Source organism: Anastrepha obliqua, chromosome 4 (assembly GCF_027943255.1).
Source record: "Anastrepha obliqua isolate idAnaObli1 chromosome 4, idAnaObli1_1.0, whole genome shotgun sequence".
NCBI classification, from domain to species: domain Eukaryota; kingdom Metazoa; phylum Arthropoda; class Insecta; order Diptera; family Tephritidae; genus Anastrepha; species Anastrepha obliqua.
Window position 1 is genome coordinate 68181787 of NC_072895.1, and position 21688 is coordinate 68203474.

The 21688-nt window shown below is 37.2% G+C and overlaps 2 protein-coding genes across 2 annotated transcripts in view; one reads left to right on the forward strand and one right to left on the reverse strand.

The window, feature by feature from the left end:
* The window catches only part of LOC129244965 (cilia- and flagella-associated protein 61-like), a 28233-nt gene extending 17677 nt beyond the window's left edge, over positions 1 to 10556 (forward strand). Inside the window, exons 11-17 of the mRNA XM_054882896.1 lie at positions 956 to 1239; positions 1312 to 1542; positions 1953 to 2527; positions 2602 to 2765; positions 7329 to 7580; positions 9992 to 10204; positions 10291 to 10556. Coding sequence (XP_054738871.1) covers positions 956 to 1239; positions 1312 to 1542; positions 1953 to 2527; positions 2602 to 2765; positions 7329 to 7580; positions 9992 to 10204; positions 10291 to 10476 — 1905 coding nt within the window. The 3' untranslated portion in view covers positions 10477 to 10556. The remainder of the gene's footprint in view (positions 1 to 955; positions 1240 to 1311; positions 1543 to 1952; positions 2528 to 2601; positions 2766 to 7328; positions 7581 to 9991; positions 10205 to 10290) is intronic.
* Positions 10557 to 10643: 87 nt separating this feature from the next.
* On the reverse strand, positions 10644 to 21688 carry LOC129244966 (uncharacterized). The gene is made up of 4 exons (XM_054882897.1): positions 20911 to 21688; positions 20760 to 20807; positions 11080 to 11196; positions 10644 to 11016 (listed from the first exon to the last, which is right to left on the reverse strand). Exons 1-4 carry the CDS (start codon positions 20965 to 20967, stop codon positions 10654 to 10656), a joined length of 585 nt encoding a protein of 194 aa, XP_054738872.1. The 5' UTR covers positions 20968 to 21688; the 3' UTR covers positions 10644 to 10653.

Consider the following 21688-nt stretch of genomic DNA (forward strand, 5'->3'; position numbering starts at 1 on the left):
TTTCCCTCCTTGCAAAAAAGAATTCCCCCATAATCTCGACGTCCTTCTTTCCTCTTCATCGTATAAATCAGACAATGTTTTAAAACAACCAAGAGCGCGGGCACAACTTAACGGCTTACCTAAGGACATTTTCGAAATGACGATAACATAACATGGCAATGCCTGCACTTAAAATATTGCCGTCGCATTCAATCAAATTTGGCAGTTGTTATACAACGAAAAATTGAGTATCGAGATGTTGACTTATGTAATATTTGGTCGCGCATCATGGTTCATGAGCGCTTGGCATTCTCCAAAATCGAGTTCCCAGCCGAAGTGAAATTAAAAAAATAAGCCCATAACACCCCCTCTGAATATTGTCAAATATGATAGATTACCAGGATTGGTAAGTCGTTATGTTGAAAAACAAAATTGAGCGAGCATCTTTGGCTGCCACATCATAGAAGTACTCGGGTGCCGAACTCTACCTGCTCGTTTCACACGTATTCACACACTCGTTAAATCAGCCGTTGTTCAGACGGCGGCGAAGCAACATGACCGAAGGCTGTTTCGATTTTTTTTCGTATAGCACCAGTTTTGTAGTAAAGAAACCGATTCATAATTCCGGCTACAACAGCCCATTATCTGATTTTGCCAAATTCGCTAAGAGTCTGATGTTGGCCACACTCTTGCATTCTGTACATCGTGGCTACATTCTCCTGAGTTCGCACTGAGTTCGAGACCAGTGGACTGTGCATGTTGCCCATTCTCAAACCAGCCCTCTAAACATTTTTCGAAAACTCGGTGTTAAACAACATACAGAAATATATTTTTATTTGTACTACTCTGTTAATCAGAATCTTGTAAATAAAAATCGCCCAAAACGGGTTTCCTAACCTTTTTGTTTCTAATATTTCTCATTAAATTTGCTTAATCACATCTATTACGTCTCATACGGCTCATCGCCCTCAAACAGAGCGGTGTTAAAGCACTAACCAATGATTTGGTCAAACAAATGCAACCCATCGAACCGCGGGAAATTGCACAATTCCACCGTCGAGATTCAAACGAACCAACAGTCACAGCTTCTACCGACACCATTAATCCTCTGGACTTTAAAAACGATAGTTTTGCTTTTTACTATCACAATTTATTGCCGTCAAAACCATTTGGTAATTCAGAACCCATTGTAATACTGGGCTTCAATAGTATGACTCGGGCCCTTCTACGAATACTTCTTTTCAACTTTATAAACTCCAGGTAACACATTTTTAATACTAAAAACCCATTTTTCTTTATCGAACACTTCTATTGATTTTTTATTTGATTTAGCGAAATGAAATGTCATTGTTGCCTGCCGCGCCCGCGCGTTACCATCGTTTCACCAATGGGCGTAGTGGAAGGCATCTACGATCGTAATTTTAAATGCAGTGTCTGTGAGGATCAGAGTAACTGTTATGTTAATACTGAGAATAGTAACAGTTTTATTCGCGACACTTTGAGTTGCATGGATTTTCGAAAATTTTTCTGTTTCACCAGCTCCAACGTGAAGATGATCAATAGGTAAGGTCACGCGAATGCACATGCATACGTAAGTAAAGTTATACTTACATATATACGTTTATGTGTTACACGTATATACATATGTACAATTAGAGTTGGTGTTGGCGAGATCCTCCTATTTGTGGAGTGCGTCTTGATGTTGCCACGCAAATGGAGGGACCTACAGTCTTAAGCCGTCTCCGAATAGCAAAGGGTTTTTTATAAGAAGTTTTTTTCATGCCGGAAATACTCTTGGAAGCTTTTCATAGCCTGCCTAGGGGCCACCGATAAAATACAATTAATAAAACGTTTTATAGAAGCGAGAGATTTCGCATTCAAAAGAGGGAATCACGCTAAACATTAATTCGTAAACAGCTCAAAAACTATCTAAATAATCAACTAATTCTGCACTCTTGCACTTTCTTTCACAGAGAAGAACGCAAGCTTGTGTTAGTGAATGGCTGTGAACTTTTATATCAAAGTCTCATTTTTGCACTAAGTCAGCGTTTTGGTGTTCCACCAGCTGTACAACGTGAACAACGCCCCTCAAACTATATGCATATGAATAATCGTTTTGATAAAATCATTATGTATTATAAACTCGAAGCCCTTCTGAATGATCGCAATGCGAATGATATCAATATAATTGTGTTTGGCTCTCGCTTAGGCACCTTTGAGTTCATAAATTTCCTAATTACCCATAATACACCCCCACAAGCCATCACATTGGTCTTGCCATGGGATCCGAGAGCAAATGCAAATTACATGAAGTATAATATAAGTAATATGGATATTAATATTGAGACAATACTGCAAGAGATGACCGAAGATTTGGGTGTGAAAGTGAAAGCAAATTACGTTCTGAAAAAATGGATTTACTACGAAAATGAGAAAATCATATCGCATGCAGTGTTCGAGAATCAGAATGACGGCAATATAATGACATTAGCTTGTGATCTATTTGCCAGTTTCCATTCACATGTCATCAGCACAGAAGTATTGGACAGTGAGGGTCGAAAATCTATTTCCATATATGGTAATATTTTACTTTTGCCTAATATTTACCTTTGTATTCGGTAGTAATGGCAAATGCGGATATTGAAATGGATGGATTGCATATTCTAATTGATGAAAATTATCGCACCAGTGACCCGAATATTTTCGCTGTGGGAAACTGCGCCCGTTTGAGAGTAACTCCGAACCATCAGTATACACATTGTGCCAAGGATGAATTAGCGGCTAAGGTAAGGAAATTTATGCATTTGTGATTTTATGTATTACATCTTGGCCTTTTTTTCTGGAACTCTTAACCCTCGGTTAAATATTTCACTACTTTTTTTCTTTCTATGAATCTTCCAATTTTCCAATTTAATGAAGAATGTGTCAAAAAAGTACTACAGTACTATAATTCGTATATCGTTTAACACTTAGCCTACCAGAGCGGTCAAATGACCGCTTTTGAGACTTTAAACAAAATTATGAAATTCCAGGTTTTTTATTTTTCTTGAACTTACTGCACGACTTTTTCTATATTGTACAGCTGTTTAATTTTTCAATATATACTTCTCGTCTTCTTTCATTTTTCCTCATAATAATATGTACTCTACCGTTGTCTACCCTGAGCGGTCTTTTGACCGCTAGAATATATATGAAATTTTATGAAGTTATCTGCCTTGAAATCTCAAACTTAACACAAAAACAGTAGTTTTCGAAGAAAATGTCATCCGATTGTGTTCTAGGACAACGCCATACTTACAGTTTGTTTTATTCTGGGTACAGAGTGACTGCTGGTAACTCACGAGTTGAGGCAAAATATCGATCATTCAAATTAGATTACTCGCTCTGTACGCGGCATTACAAATATTTGCAACGTGATTAGTTCTATTTGCAATAGTAGAATACGCTGCTAAGTTTGGGAAATAAACAAATAAAAATAATAAATACTAATTTCTGCATTTTATTATTGGTGAATTTTTGAAACTTACTTACTTACTTAGGTGGCCATAACAACCCGTTACCGAGTTACGGCCGACCTCACTAGCTCTCTCCAGACGCCTCTGCTCCGCGCGCGCCTTCACCAATTCTGTATACCAAGCGAGCATAGGGTTTCCTCCACCTAGTCTTTCCACCGGAGCAATGGTCTTCCTCTTCGTCAGCTCCCTTGGACTTCGCCCTCGAACACCTTCTTTGCTGGAGCTTCTTCATCCATACGCACGACATGCCCTAACCAACGCAAGCGTTGGATGGCGATGCGTTGAACTACGTCAATATCGGCGTAGAGCTCATACAGCTCGTGGTTCATTCTTGAACGGTAGTCTTCGCCAACGCGCACAGGACCGAAGATCTTACGAAGAACTTTTCTCTCGAACACCCCAAGAGCGGCTGCATCGCTTTGTGACACTACCCATGCCTCTGCGCCATAAAGCAACACGGGTATGATGAGCGTCTTGTAAAGTGTCAGTTTGGTCATGCGAGAGAGGGCTCGACTACTCAATTGCTTACTTAGCCCATAGTAACACCTATTAGCAAGAGTGATTCTCCGTTTGATCTCCAGGCTGATATCGTTGTTGCTGTTAACGGCGGTGCCAAGATAAACAAACTCTGGCACAACTTCGAAAGTATAGTTGTCCGCAATGACGTGCGTTCCTACACGCCGTGTGTTCCGCGTTGTAGACAACATATACTTCGTTTTACCCTCGTTCACCGCCAGACCCACTCGTGATGATTCCTTCTCGATAGCAGAAAACGCAGCCGTGACATCTCGCTTACAGCGGCCGATAATGTCAATGTCATCGGCGTACGCAAGGAGCTGGACACATTTGTAGAAAATAGTGCCTTTACGATGCACACCTGCTTTTCGGAGCACCCCTTCCATCACGAAGTTGAAGAGGTTGCATGACAGTGGATCGCCTTGTCTGAAACCTCGAACGGTACTGAATGGCTCGGAGAGGTTATTTCCTACCTTGACGGAGCTGGTTGTGTTGCTCAACGTCATTCTGCAAAGCCGTATGAGCTTCGCTGGTATACCGAACTCAGACATGGTCGCCAGTCTTGAACAATTCAGCGGGCAAGCCGTCAGCGCCAGCCGCTTTGTTGTTCTTGAGCCGCTGAATGGCAACTCTGACTTCGGCATGACTAGGTGGTGGAACGTCCAAATTATCGTCGATTGGCGGTATCGGGTCATCTTCTACTGTGTCGGAATTGTGTGCGTCATCGCCAGCAAGCAAATTACAGAAGTGTTCCCTCCAATACAAATTCAAAAATTTATCCCTAAAATGTCAATGCAAATTGCTGGAAGAAATAAATAATATAAGCGAACTATGCTCTGAAGTAGATGAAGAAGAAAATTCTGGGCGTAGGGATAGTAGATATGATCCATTAGACACTGACTCTGAGCTATTCGACACGGATAATGAGGATGAGAACATTGTGAACACACGTAGAGGATGAAAAAGAATGCGATTGTTCTTCAGTTCCGAAGATGAATGTGAAGAAAACTATCAGAATACTGAAACTTCAGTTGATTAACCCTTCTATCTAAAAATGTACTCCTAAAGCCAGAAAAATAATTTTTTTTTAAATATTATATGATAATTATTTTAGTTTATTGTTTAAGCTAAATTCTGAAATAATTACAATCAACTGGAAAATACTATAATGTTCATTTCAAAGGCGGTCATTTGACCGCCATCGGTAGAAATAGGTATATATAATATGTCGGTAGGTTTAGTGTTAAAGTATTTCACAGGTTCAGATACCACCCAACACCACTACAAGCCTAAGGTGATCCGCAAAACGTCAAAGAGGACGAAAACGCTATTTCCTTATTTTTCCAGTGAACAGTGAAAATGCAGGTTAAATTAGATTGATGATGCTGCCGCCAAAAGATTAATAATGAAGACCTAGTGTAACACCACAGCTTAGCTCACCAGTAACGTGGGACCACAGTTACTCTCATAATTTCCTTTTTCAGTACAGCGGATGGCCAAATCTGGAAAACTATCATCATTTCTATATGCTCTGAACCAAACAGCGTCCCCGAATAAGTTCCATTAGACTTTTTAAATGTGAAGTTGATAAATCATCCTTCTCATTATTCTTACAGTCCCTGTAAGCATCTTCGAAAAGAAGCTCTATCCTGTCTATAAGTTTTCCTATTAGGGAATGCCTCATAAGAACTGAGATGGTAGTAGATATATCGCGTTTTTTTCTGGGAGTATGCACCTCGTGTGCAGTCTGGTTCATTTTCATCACCATTTCATTGAGAGCCAACGAACTATACTTTGATCTTATTTTTCAACAGCTCCTCTAGTGATGTAATGTGATTTAATATGAACTCAATTTACGTTATGCGATATTGTAATGGTCTATGGATAAGTTCGTGCGGTTTTACAACAGATGGCGTAACTTGATTATTATTCCATCGATCCACATTTCCAAACATTCATTGGAGAGCTACTGTCGTAAGGCACAAACGTCAGTATAAGTTTTTTATTTGAAGCGTAAACAACAATATTTTTACCACACTTGAAAATGTCGAATTTCGTGCCAAATAATGTGTTTTTGCGGGGAATTCTTTAATATGAAGAAAAAAGCAGCCGAAAGTCATCGTATCTTGGTGGAAGTTTATGGTGAGCATGCTCTAGCTGAGCGAACGTGCCAGAAGTGGTTTGCACGCTTTAAAAGTGGTGATTTGGCCGCGCCGCCAAAGTTCATGGATACCGAATTGGAGGAATTGCTCGATCAAGATCCGGCTCAAACGCAAGAAGAGGTTGCAAAAACTTTGGGAGTTGATCAATCAACCATTTCCAAACGTTTAAAAGCCATGGGAATGATCCGAAATTCAAATTTCGAAAAAAAACCGCACGAACTTATTCATATTTTAATACGATGCGGTGAAATATTATATAACATAAGTATATTCCGGTGGCCCCGAGATCACCCCACAAAGGTGCATATCTAATATAATTTCTTGTGATTTGGCACGATACTTTATACAAGTATAACTTGATGTCAAGTGACGCGATATGATGTGAAGCGACGTTGCCCCCTGTGATATGATGTGATCGCCGCGATATGATGTGATAAGGTATGGTCTCTCGTTTATTTAAACGACATATGATGTGATATGATGAACTGAGTTCTTAGTGTGAACTTATGTATGTCAATATGATGCGATATCATGTGATGTGAGTTTATATCAAATCCTTCATTTGTTGCAAAAGTGTCATGATATAAGTGCGCAGAAATTACTACAGGTTGTTCTGTTCTGACGATAAAACAAATTTTGGCTATATTGATAAACAGTATCTTTTAGACGAAAATATGTCCTTATTTATGTACTAAGGGAGGTTTAGTGAACTTAAAATCTGAAGCCGTTTTTCTCTACATTTTGGTTTGTTGGGTTATGATGTAGTATTATAAATTATGATACGCTATCATATGATGCGATTTTAAATCATGTAACGTAATATGATGCGATATCAAGTGATGTGATTTTATATCATGTGATATTTTAGTGATCTGATATACGTGAACTAATCACTAATTCAATTGGTACTACGCGCATTGTATATTATATAATTTGAATCCTCCCGATTCTTGGGGAGGATACAGAGCCACACTGAATAACCAGCCAGCTGAGATCAAACCTATTTATATACATAGTTTAAAGTCAAGCAACCATTTTTTCCCCCAAAAACTACGTTGCCTCGTTAAACTTCTATCCAAATTTCACAAAATCACATTTTTCCATATTCTTGGTCAGTGTTGACCGCACTTTAACAAAAAATATTCACTTCCTTTAGCTAATTAACAGCCTCAACTTGAATCTAAATGAAAAGGCGGAGCATTCTGAAAAATTTATCAAACCGGTCTACTTTCAAGCACAACTACCATTAGGCTACTTTATGGCTAAAGTAATTCTGCCCAAGCTGTATATTGCACGTCATTTGGATAACAGTTATGTGGTATCGCTTAACACATACGATGGAAATTTTTCACGCGTGCGCATCAACGAGCATGGTATCGTAGAAGAGATTGTGTGTGTAGCTAAAACTGTAAGTAAAACGCTCTACTAGCTACTTATACATACATATGCAGTAGAAACTCATTCTTGCACGTAATGAAAACCGGGCTCGATATAAGCGTGTCGCGAGCACTTGCATTTTTCTCCATACAAATTAGAATACTTTTTTACTGATAGCAATCCAAGTTAGTTTTCATTATTGCATATTAATTAAATACACTTCAAAGCGATAAGTTTCATTTGAAATTAAAAAAAATATTCGATTTTGGTCTGTTTTGCACAAACTCTGCCCAATGCAAGCAAATATTGAATGCTGATATTGCCTCCTCCAATGTAATTTTATTCGTATTTAGCATCACGTCGTTGGTCCCTTTACCAACTGTGTCGTCGTCTTCATTACAGTATTCTTCATTTAAAACTGTAGGTTCCGAAAGTGGTTCAACCATCCATTACTCCATTTCAGATTGGAAGATTTGCTGAAATGCAATGGTCCTACTTCCCGAAGCAAAGATGCAATGAAATGAATATTCGATGCATCATCGGCCAGCTGTAATCGTAACTCCGAAAGAGCATTGATATCGTCACAATCCTAGTCAAACGCTTTTTCAAACAGTTTTTGAATTGAAGTTACAGTATGAGCATCCCATTCACTAGCTAAAAAGCATATTGTACTTTTCAGGTCGATATTTCGCAGTGAGTCATCGATAGTTCCTCTACGAGCAATAATGTGACTTAAGATGGGTTTTTTAATTCAATTTACTAAGCCTCATAACGTTTTGATCCATGGGCTGTATTGGAGCGTACAGTTTAGAGGAAGACACATTACCGATATTTGGCCTCTTTGCATGGCATGTAGCATTATCATTAAGAAGAAGAGCGTTTCGGGAAGTATTGCGCACGAAGGAACTCCTTTACTTGTTTATTTAAGCAATTTTTGATTTGTTTTGACAAAAAAGGAAAATACTGCTGGAACAAATGTTCTGTTAAGCCATTCTTCAAATAGAATGAGGGTCAATCACGCACTTTGATTTTCCTTTTTAGACAACAGGCTTATTAGTAAAATCGTTTAATGAACGCGGATTAACCAATTTCGCAATAAACATCATTTTTACTTTATTATTTTCAGCAGCATTTGTACAAGCAAGGAACGTTATTCTCTCCTTACTGATCTCATGCCCCGGAACCGAGATTTCTTTTAAGCCCACATGAATTTTATCGGTAAGAGCTTCCAAAATAAGCCAGACTCATCGGCATTGTTTTGTTAAATTTGTCCAAGAATGGGTGGATGGAGTCAGTCTTATTTGATAATTTGTTCCGCAAATTTTTAGCAATCGTATGCATGCCTCATTTTAAAGTTGCTGGCGGAAATTCAGAGAGAACGTAGGTTTAATCTCGGCGAAAGACAAAATTAAGAAAAAGTGGTTTTCTAACAACGGTCACCCCTCGACAGGCAATGACAATATATATATATTTATATATATAACGCAACCATTGCTAACGTAGAAGCCTTCAGGCTTTTCCTGAATTTTGTCATGTAAGAACTTTGCTTTGTAATTGGTAAGTTTTTGGTCCTTTGATTCGCAAACCAATTGAACAACGCCTTTTCCAGTTTTGGAAACTCAGAAATCTTAAGAGTTTTCTTTTTTTCTGGACCGGGTTGAGATCACGTAACAACATTTATGGACTGTTCACGTGAAAGTTTTTAGCTAATGCTTTTATGGAAATTCTCGCATTTAATGTTTTCAGAATGTCAGCTTTTTCTTTTACTGCATAAACTTTATCTTTGCCATTATGAGACCACACCAAGCAAAAGTTAACGCAAAAATGTCACTTCGTCAGTAAATAAATTAGAGGGTACTTCTCCTAAATTCATTCCGGTGATTCAGATACTTAATAGATACCAGAATAACAACGACGGTACGTCCACGAGCTTTATTCTCAAAAATACAACGTCAAAACAAAAAAAGAGTAAGACAAAACAAAAAGTGTTCCAAGTATTGTAGTATTCCATTTTCTAATGTCGCAAGTGCTGAGTACGCAATAAAAAAAATTGTGTCGCAAGAACCGTGGTGTGCAAGTATCGAGTTTCTACTGTATGTACGTACCGTACCACTTCACAGGAAAACAAAAACAAGTTCGTATTAAATTCTGAGTCCTGAGTCCAAAGGGGCAGTCAAGACGGAAACATCGATGTATCATACTTTCAGAGTAGACTGTACTCGTAAATGCCGAAGATAGGTATGTCGGAAAATGTACAAAGGTGACTCTAACATTCGACCAAAAAACAAATTTTATGAAATTACCTTGGCAAAATACATTAGGTTCAGGGCTTCGTGTACGGCTAACTTTTTTTTGGGTACGGCTAACTTTTTTGAATTAACATTATTTTTTATATTCATCAATCTATCTATGTAAATGGTTTATACCTCTGTCCATAAGCAGAAGCGCAGCTTTGATCACCTGCAATATTTCGTGGGTAAACATGAGACATTATTGAATGATTTGCATGTACGCTGGTATCTAAAGGGAATAACTAGTTTTGTTGATTTTTTCGAGGAGCCTTGGACTGAGCTGATCATGCATCCGGGCTTTGATGATTTACGTCGTAAAATTCGTATCCTCGCGCTCGATACTGCTAAGGAAGTTATGAGTATGGTAAGATACAATATTGCATATATACATACATGCATACATTTGAGCGGAACTCGGTGTTATAAAATTATTTGTCTAAACTTGAACAGGACCCGCAAATGGATCGCAGAACGCGCAAGGAGTTTATGAAGCGTCACATGGCCGAATCGAAGAACACGCACGAGGTAGAGAAAGCATTATTGCGCTTCTTGAGAAAAAATCGCGATGACTTTATATATCCTTTTGCCTTGCCTGAGGACTTTCATCTTAATCTCGCCAGTAAATTAAATATGTGAAATACCGATTTTGTAGTAGCACACATAGTTAGTTCTATTCTTTATTACTGTACTAAAAATTATTCAGTGTATTGGTTACTTTTGCCTATATATTGCTTAAATTTGCTTAAATAGATATTAAATACATATTTGTTGTTCAATTATATACACAATGCAATGTGTCTACGAGTGTGTATGTTAGGCGCCCAAGCTGCATTGCGTCACAAATTGTTTCGCCAAAGCGCATTGTTCATTATCGGTCCAGCGATGTGCCGGACAATTCTTGAAGTATTCCATATATGAACAGCCGAGCAGCATGCCAGAGTAGGGACTGCAGCCGCGTCGCAGTGCAGCAGCACCTCCTCCGAGTGGTGTCCGTTTGAAGACCTGCAACTTTTGCTGCACCACAGGTTCACATTTACGATAGGCTTGCATCATGGTCTCCACATAGGCGGAATCATTACTGAATTTGTTCTGCAAATGAGCGCGCATAGCATCATAGTTGAGCTTCTCCGGTACTTGCATATATTGCGTCTCTTTGAGAATACACTCGGCGAAGCACTGTCAGAGGAGCATTTGTTCCACATTAGTTACGTACGTACATATGTATATGAATGTGCTTACCGTAGCCTTTTCTACTGTGGGTGGTCCATTGTTGTGTTGGCCGCCAATACCCATACGCTGAGCGCATGCCTCTGTGGTTTGATCGCGGCCGCCATCTTTACAGCAAAGCGATGGATCCTGCGAAAGAAAGAAAGGTGTAGATAAGTTAATGAATGAATAGCAGATTAAGAAGAAAATATGAAATATCTACGAACAAGTGTAATTCTCCGAAATAATACAAATACGAGCGATTTATATCGGCATCCAAAATATGATTACATGATGAGATCTAACGTTCGTTTTAGCACAACTTCCAAGGAGAAATTTCTTCTTACTCGAACCAATATTGTAAAATTACTATCAACCAATGTTTTCAGCATGCCTTAGTTATCTCTGTATAATTTTAGTAGAGGTTGATCTATCAGGCATTATATTCAACAAATGTGATAAATGTTCTCAGAGAAGTATTTCAAGCACTCCGATCAAAAGCAAAATGTTTCAGTTTAAAGATCAAATAAAATGGAACGAAGTATCTCGCATGGCTTAATACGTTAAGAAATGCGCCAGATCTTAGAATTGGCGATCACGAATTTGAAAGCGTGGATGAATTAAATACCTCGGACTGCTTCTCAGTAGAACAGATGATACAACGATTGCTATCCAAGGGCGTCCGTGTACAGGCGGCAAACAGAACATATTTTGCCTACGTTAAACTATTAAAAAGCAAGCTCTTGAGTAGGAAAAGGAAAATTAAAATATATAAAACACTAATTCAACCAGTGGCAACGTGGGGTGCAAAACGTGGACATTGAAAGCGAATACAAGAAACAATCTGGAAATAAGAGTACTGAGGATAGTACTCCGATGCTAGGGCACGTTTGCAATGCATGATGAAAGAATACCTTGCAAAGCACTAGATGCGCGCATGCTTGGTGAAAAGCGAAGAGGGCGGCCGCGGAAACGGTGGTTAGACGACGTTGAGGACTACCTCAGATGCATAGGAGTGACCAACTATCGTAGTCTGGCTATGGGCTGAGATGCATGGAGAAGAATTGTGGAGAAAGCTAAGGCTCACATCGAGCTGTAATGATATGAACGATGATGAATAGGTATGGGCGCGTTTTTGGAAAGGCACAGTGGTGTTAGGTTGAGTTAAAAGTTCTGACCATTTTCCGCTAGATGCCTTAAGACAGTCATCACGACGTACGCACTGTGTTGTCACTATTTCGTACACATATCATTATCGGGACTTCGAATAGTTTCAAAGTAATCCCGGGATCCTGGTGTGATCCACCATGGGCATAACTTTTGTAATATGAGTAAAACTCAATAACTGAAAGCATTTAAACATACCTTGTAATAATACCAGAAACTGATTTTAAAAATTACATAGGGAATGGTAGGCAATTATAAGTCATCGACCAAGGCAATCATTTTCAAATAGCGTGAATTGACCAAACACAGAAAACTGCTATTTTTTTGTATTTTCAGTAAGCTCACTTTATATCCAGCAGCCGCTGCACTATGGGCTGGCATCAAGAAAGGTGGCCAAAAGTCGGTTTTGGAACTGGGACCAATGGAGTATATTTTTGATATCTATACACTTTAGAGCAGCTATGAGCAAAATTTCAGAGAATTTCGTTTAGTAGTTTTGCCATTAAAGGGCGATAACCATTCATACTTCGGCTTTTTTTGCACTTGGTCATATAGTTAAAAACAGTGCGAAATTCGAATATCGCTCAAAATATTTTTGGTAAATTTTACGTTTTTGTATTCAGTTAGAATATTCCAACACAGATTATACTGAAAAAGCTTTGAAATAAAGGAACTTGACAAAAAAAAATTAATTTTATTCTTAAAATGTTGTTTTTTACCAAAAAGTTTTAGCCGTCGAATGCTGGCAACTTTTGGCACTCCATGATATTAACAAAATTTCAATATGAAAATATTCTTTGAAGTATCTATTATTACCTATTAATGCGCAAATGTGCGCTTTTTAGTATTTTCAGAGATAACGGTAAAAACGTATGTGCGCTCTGAACAGCTTTTGTACTGTGTCTATGTTCAAATGCCCATAACGTTTTACTGAATTGACAGATTTGAGTCATTTTTGATATATTAAAAATATTTTTAAAAAATCGTTACACAGCCAATAGAAATGTTTTTTTTTGTTTACATTACAAAAGTAACAAAGTAGCCATGATAAATTAAAAAAATCGTTGGGAGAACGTAATTCTGATTGGGGGAAGGTTTTTTTAAATGTCTAGAATTTTGCTTCTAACAACATAGTAGGCATTAAATCAAAAATAAATTTCAGAAAATTCGAAACTTAATTGGTCGGCTCATTGTTAAATGCAATTTAATCAAAGCTGTTTCATTATAATGGCGACATTCACGAAGAAGGAAATTTTAGATGCCAATGATGCTGAAAAAGGAAGCGGTGTAAAATATATTTTAAATAAATTACTAATTGAAGAAAATAAGGTACATTCTGAGGATCTTAAGCGTTTAGTTAAGATGGTTGCGTCTCTTATTTCTAAAAGAAAGGTTAAATACAAAAAAACCAAAAAAAATAATAAATCATTTACAGAGAAAAATGTCGAATGGATTAATTCACAGTTTCTCATTCCAGAATTAAGAATAAAGTCTAGTTCCGATTCTTCTTCCTTGAAACGTGGTCGCCCATGTGTTGAATTTGAAAAAATGTCAGATCGATCGAAGCGGCGGGCAATTGCAAAAATAAGCCAGCAATGTGAAAACGATCCTCTAAAAATATTATTGGCGGCACGACAAGCTGCAATAAAGTCTCAGGAGTGCGAATTAAGTTCGGTTTTGAAGAAAATCATAGAAAACCCAGAGTATTGCGTGAAAATAAAGCAATCCAGTAAAGCCACGCTTTCACTTATCGTGAAATCTCCTGAAGAAGCTCTGGCTTTTTTGATCGATAATGGGCTTTCAAAATCAGTTTATACAAATATAAGGTTAGCAACAAAATTAAGCGGAGCTGATGTTTGGCCTCCTTACGATCGATTAAAGGAAGCTAAAGAGCAATGTAGACCTCTAAAAGAATTCATTCAAATAAATGAGAATGAAGCTAAGTGCGATCTTCAAGCGCTTTTAAATCATACTGCCAGAAGAATTGCCGAGTTGCAGCAAGAAGTAGTACTTTTATATGCACAGAAGTCTAATTTTTGCGACATTGAAGCTGTTTTTATTTTTTCTTGGGGGTTTGATGGAACCAGTGGATTTCCATCATTCAAACAACCTTATTCTGAATCAAGTGTAGAAAAAGTTGATACAAATTTACTTGCTTGTACATGCATTCCTTTAAGATTAGTAACGTCAAATGGGACCATTTTGTGGAACAACGCTATTTCTCAATCTGAAAAATTTTGTCGCCCAATTTCACTTAAATGGATAAAAGAAACTACTGAAATTATTAAATCACAAAAGCAAATAATGGACGAACAAATTAATAAGCTCGAGTGCTTGGAAATTGAGGTACAACATTTTCGTATACGTTTACATTTTTCTTTGCATATGACTCTAATAGATGGTAAAGTTTAAATGCACTTACTGACACAACATCATCACAGTCATGTCCAATTTGCCACGCGACACCAAAACAATTCAATGATCTTTCCAATATTGCGACAGATGTTTTCTTACCAATTACTGGCTCCCTGCAGCATGGCATAAGTCCATTGCACGCTTGGATTAAAATTTTGGAATGCTGTTTAAATATTTCATACAGGAAAAATATAAGAAAGTGGAGAGTCTCAAACGAAGTTGATAAAAAAGAATATTCGCGCAGAAAAGCAGAAATACAAGATATTTTGTGGAAGAAATTGGGATTGAAAGTGGACATGCCCAAGGATAGAGGTTGCGGAAACAGTAATGATGGCAATTCAGCTCGTCGGGCTTTTCAAAATTCAGAAGTCTTTGCAAATTGTTTAGAGTTGAATACAGAATTAGTAACCAACTTTTCAATAATATTAATGGCTTTATCCTGCCATCTGCCGATAGATCCTAATAAATTCAATATACTGTGCCATCAGACTGCAAGAATTTATGTTGCGAACTACAATTGGTATTTTATGCCTGCGACGGTTCATAAAATATTAATTCACGGCTCTGCGATTATAGAAAATAGTATTTTACCTGTAGGAATGTTTGCAGAAGAAGCTTCTGAAGCCCGCAATAAAAATTATAAGTGTTACCGTGAGCGGCACAGTCGGAAATGTAGTCGAGAAGCTACAATGCAAGATATAATAGCGTCTCATAGCTTGAGTTCACGACTACAAAAACGAAAAAAATTGCCTCTTCCATCTGCAGTAATTGCATTACTCGCATTACCAGAGGTTCCGCAAAGTGAAGAGTAACGGCCACTCCTCAAAAGAGATAAAAAAAAAGTAAATCATAAAAAAAATATAAAAATATAAAAAAATTAAAAAAAAAAAAATCTTAAAAAAGCAAAAAAAAATATTTTCAGTTGAAATCAATTTTATTTTCCTAAAATATCTTTAATTTTCAAATTAAGAAAAATATAAAATAAAAAAATCTTAAAAAAAAATCGTTTTAATAAAAAAAAACCAAAAAACCGTAAAAAAAAATTTAAAAAATAAAGAAAAAATAAAAAAAAATAAAAAAAAAATTAAAAAAAATAAAAAAAAAATTAAAGTGGAGTCTTCTAAACCTGTAACCTCCTCGTGGTAGGCTCTGGAAACTGCAAATGTTCACCAAACTTTGCAGGCTAATAACAGGCTTATGAAAGTGCTGGAATTTTCAACTTAGGCGCTTGGTATAAAGATTTTTCAAATTCTGAGTCCAGATTCGAAATCAGCGACCTCGAAAACCCCTTTATGCAAATATTTGTATAAAAAATTGATTTTTTTTAATTTCGGCCGCCATATTGAATTTTTAAATTCTGAGTCCAGATTCGAAATCAGCGACCTCGAAAACCCCTGTATGCAAATATTTGTATAAAAAAATTGATTTTTTAAAATTTCGGTCGCCATATTGGATCCGCCATATTGAATTTTTAAATCCTGAGTCCAGATTCGAAATCAGCGACCTCGAAAACCCATGTATGCAAATATTTGTATAAAAATATGGATTTTTTAAATTTTCGGTCGCCATATTGGATCCGCCATATTGAATTTCTAAAATCTGATTTCAGATTCGACATCAGCGACCCCAAAAACATTTATATACCAAGTTTCACGAAAAAATGTTTTGATTTCGATTTATGGCCGCTTTTCCTTGATGCCAGCCCATAGTGCGCTGGTATCTTATAGCTCGAGCATACATTTTTTATTTCAAAAGTTTAATTTTAGAGTTTCTATTTGCCAAATTTCCGGGAACTGTAGCCGAATCACTTAGTGCATGATCACCATGCGGTAGTGCCCAGGTTCGAAACCACGCGCATGAAGAACCAAATGATAGAAAAGGAGGACAGCATTGCTCGGCAGGCAAGGGCAAACCTCCGAGTGTATTTCTGTAAAGAAAAAGCTCCTCATATAAAACAACCACCTGCCGTTTGGAGTCGGCATGGAACTGCAGGTCTCTCCATTTGTGGAAAAATAGCAAGGCGCTCGCCACAAATAGGAGAAGCTCGATCAAACCTCCAAAAACAAAAACACGCCAAATATATTTATATATATTAGAATAATATATCTAGTATATTTGGGAAATTTTCACATACACTTAAAAGCGATACCAAAAAGTGGATGTATTTTAAACTATTGTTGTTAAATCGCCTTGACGGCTATAGAAGCATTTTTGCATAAACATTACATAAATCGAATTTTAAAATGTTATGCGAGAAAGAAATTATAAACAGTTTCAAGAAATATTTGTGATATGCAGTTTTATAGCTTATTAAAGACGAGTATTAATTAGTATAATAAAGTACAAGTTCGAAGTTGTATTTTTTTCTTCAGCGGTGTTACGCATTTTCCCTATATGAAAAAAAAATCGTGAATTATAAAAAAACAGCAGAATTTTGTAGCAACTTGCTTACATGTGTAAATGTTTCCCCTGATTCCGAATATGCATCCCTCGATGGTATTGTGAGTGTCGATCGCTCGCTAAATCAGTGGCTGTGAACAGTTTTCAAAAGCTTGTTTTTCTAGAACAATTTCTTAGTCGTTGAAAGCCAAAGCGTAAAGGAAGTAGCAAAATAATCGGGAAAGGTTAGCTATTTGTATTTAAAATTGTAAAAAATGTATGAAATTAATTTAAATGAAATTGTGTATTACGGAACTAAAGTGATAAGTAATACAAAAATAGCGCCCAAGCTACTCTCCAAGTGATGCAGGCTCATCAAGATTTAGCGAAAGGAGTCAGTGCAGAAGCACAGCAACAGAACTAAACACCTTAGAACCACTAGTGAGGTCGTGGAAAAGTGGTTAAAGGTAAAATATTCCAATTGTGATTTAATAAATGAAATAGTACGGGATTTTCAACGTAGGTTTGGACAGATGCTAAAAGCAAAAGCAAGAAGAAATTGTTTCAAAACCGAGCTGAACTTTGTGCAGCTGGTGGGGATCCAAACGTTTTGCATGTTCTAACAAATCTGGAAGAAGCCATAGTGAGCTTCTTAAAATAAGATGTTTGCGTCGATCCACCAGGAAATGATATTGGAATCAGTGACTCGCAAGATGAATTGAGAAGAAGCACTGGTGAGCAGGAAGCTTGGCACAGAGATTTAAATTAATTACCTGCGGAAGATTATGAAATGGTTGAAAATCAGGAACCTGAATTACCTGAAGCACAGCTCATTTCAAAAACATTAAAAACTATAATATAAATAAGAAAAACTCAAAAAATGTAAATGGCGCTGTAAACGAAAAGAGCAGCATTAGAATCGCAAGTGAACAGCCAAGCGGAACATTTCAAAATGATGAAGGATGATATAGTTTATAGGAAAGAAAGTCTTGGATGAATTAAATGATGTGCAAGAAGGGCTCACTTAATTAAGAGGAAGCTTTTGGCACTGCAAAATATGATCATTCACAATAGAGTAAATTTTTTCCGATCAAGTTACACAATACAAAAATAAAATATAATCGACTCATTCGACAAGAGTCTATTCTACTCCCAGTCGACATTCGCAATAAGAGTGGTGATGTCAGATATTATTACTAAATTAGAATAGTTGTCGAAATATAGCAAAAAAGCTCAGATTTTTGTAAAGTTGTATTAAAAATTGGACAAAATTCTAAAAAAATTCATATATACCTCCTAAACTGGCAGCCTAATTAAAAGTGCTATATATGGTACATCTTTTCGTCGACTTCAAAGCTGCATTCGACAGTACGGAAAGGAGTTACCTGTATGCCGCTATGTCTGAATTTGGTATCCCCGCAAAACTAATACGGCTATGTAAGATGACGTTGCTCAACACCAGCAGCGCGGTCAGAATTGGGAAGGACCTCTCCGAGCCGTTTGATACCAAACAAGGTTTCAGACAGGGTGACTCACTGTCGTGTGACTTCTTTAACCTGATGTTGGAGAGCATCGTACGAGCCGCAGAACTTAATCGCTCAGGCACAATATTTTATAAGAGCGTACAATTGTTGGCGTATGCCGATGATATTGATATCATCGGCCTTAACAACCGCGCTGTTAGTTCTGCCTTCTCCAAACTGGATAAAGAGGCAAAGCGAATGGGTTTGGTGGTGAACGAGGACAAAACGAAGTACCTCCTGTCTTCAAACAAACAGTCGGCGCACTCGCGTATCGGCACCCACGTCACTGTAGACAGTTATAATTTCGAGGTTGTAAAAGACTTCGTTTATTTAGGAACCAGCATTAACACCGATAACAATGTCAGCCTTGAAATCCAACGTAGAATCTCTCTTGCCAACAAGTGCTACTTTGGACTAAGTAGGCAACTGAGCAGTAAAGTCCTCTCTCGACGAACAAAACTACTACAAGACTCTCATCATGCCCGTCCTAACGTATGGCGCAGAAGCTTGGACGATGACAACATCCGATGAAGCGACGCTTGGAGTGTTCGAGAGAAAGATTCTGCGTAAGATTTTTGGACCTTTGCACGTTGGCAATGGCGAATATCGCAGGCGATGGAACGATGAGCTGTATGAGCTTTACGGCGACATAGACATAGCGCAGCGAATAAAGATCCAGCGGCTTCGTTGGCTGGGTCATGTCGTCCGAATGGATACAAACGCTCCGGCTTTAAAAGTATTCGATGCGGTACCAGCTGGTGGTAGCAGAGGAAGAGGAAGGCCTCCTCTGCGTTGGAAAGATCAGGTGGAGAAGGACTTGGCTTCACTTGGTGTGTCCAACTGGCGCCGGTTAGCACGAGAAAGAAACGACTGGCGCGCTTTGTTAAACTCGGCCAAAATCGCGTAAGCGGTTATCGCGCCAATTAAGAAGAAGAAGATATGGTACATCTTTGACAGAAAATGTAAATAGCTTTAATTTCATAAAAGGAATTTTCAAATGAACTAGCTATGTTCATGGGGAAGATTTTTAAAAATTGGGACATTTTACGGCTTACGTCCTGAATCTTTAATATCAGGATCACATATAAATTTTAATCCAAAATGGAGATGGTGTAGGCGTCTCGTTCAGGAGTCAAAACTCTACCTTATGATAACTCAAAAAAGTAAAATTAATTATTTTAATCTAAAACCAAAAATAAATACTACTAAAAAGAAGATATCACATATACAATTTGGTCCTGATCCGTTTAATATAATACTAAATTTGGTTTATTTCCATTTACTTTTAATTTTATCTCTAAATCTAGGAAAGCTCCATAAAGGGAATCTGTATTTTGCTCTCTGTACGACACATCTTAGCCGTCTCCAATCGGGGACAAAACTAATATGTGTTATCTTCGACCATATCAGTATTTACTAATGGCTTGAAGTTAATGAAATTTAATGTAAAAATTGGCTTTCTACATTTATTGATCACCCTAATGTGTATCCGGAGACTGAATTCACTTTTTTCAGAACTCAAAAAATTGAAGTTAGCTACACATCTCGAAAACTATGAATATCTGACTTCAAATTATACATAAAATGTGACAATCGAATGCGACAGATAAAAATCATTTTAAAAAAGTAAAGTTAAGTTTATGCCATTGGTATTTAAAAATTATTTTGAAGGTATGTGGCCGAGGCATTCTCAAATAAAGCACAATCTGGAAGTCCAGTTTTCGATGGTTCTTTTAAGTATCAGTGGTTGCATATGCGTAATAATACGAGGGATGTCTTTACCTTTTTTTTTTCTTTTAATATTTTTTCTTATACATATTCTTCCATACAACACTTGAACGCTTGGAGCGAAGGAAATCAGAAACCGTCAGCAGAAAAATTATTCAAAATCAACGCGAATTTTCAATTTTGCACTTTGTTGCACTCGCATTAAATGAACTAAAAAACTGCATACCAGAAAAAGGTTTAAGAATTCTGAGTAAAAAGTTCGAAATACTTATAGAAATTGCATACTTCTTTTTTATTTATTTTTTGTATTTTGGACAGCTTTTATTATACATAACTATTAAAAACTGTATTTTCATTCAAATGAAAACAGAAAAAATGTCGCATTCTGAATATTAAAAACAGCACTGTGTCTGACTTTTTTAACTGCCTGTATGTATGCATGCAATATGCACTTGGAATAACTTTCACACTCTTCAAAGCAAATATTCACTTCATACTTACCACTAAGCGCGGCGGCCGCTGGCAATCGATTTCCACTGCTTCGGCACACTGTGAAGTAATATATGTATGAAAAAACAACAATAATGTCATTACTATTAGCAGCAACTCCATGCAAATACTTGCATATCTTCTGTAGAAAAAAATAACTCACACTGTAGCTAACGATCAAGAACACACAGGACACAAGAAATTTCAGTGCCAATATCATTTTAAGATCAAAAATTCCGTGATTTTTTTATTAAAAAATTTAAAGTAAATAACAGCACGAATTTCAATTTTCGGCAAACAGTAGCACACAACAAATAACTTAAGCGTGGAAATGTGGTGTTGCTTTTATAGGTTAATTTGTGGAAAAGGAAATTCAAAAAAAGTATATTTTTTTCGGCGGAATTGACTTATTACCACTCGCTTTTGACAAAAAGTTCTATAATATTTTTTAATAAAAGTTTCGATCACTGCTCTGTGCCGAAGTAGTCGACGAATGAATACAATTATGGTCGGTTGAGGAAATTTATACAAAAATTGGAAAGAAAAAATAAAAATGGCAATATTAATTGTTTTTCGTTTTTTTACAACAATGCACCAATAATTATGAAAATGTGGCATATAAACATTAACACAGTTTGTCGTGTCAACACAGCTGTCCAATGGCTATTTATTGTTGTTGGTATTCTTTCTGTTCATTTCTAGCAGTTCACTTAATCGCCCCAACCACGCATGACCAATGACCAACATTGCTGGACAACCAACCCCTTACATAAATTGAACAGAGCACTGCTGACTCACTTTTCGAGAAGCTTGCAGTATTGCTCTTGTTGCCTGCAGTCAGCTACTTGCTCACCTGCTGCATACGGCAGACGTCGCGCACTTCACTTAACTGGCTGTTGACATCAGTTTGTTGACTATTTGCGTCCATGCGCGAAGGTTAA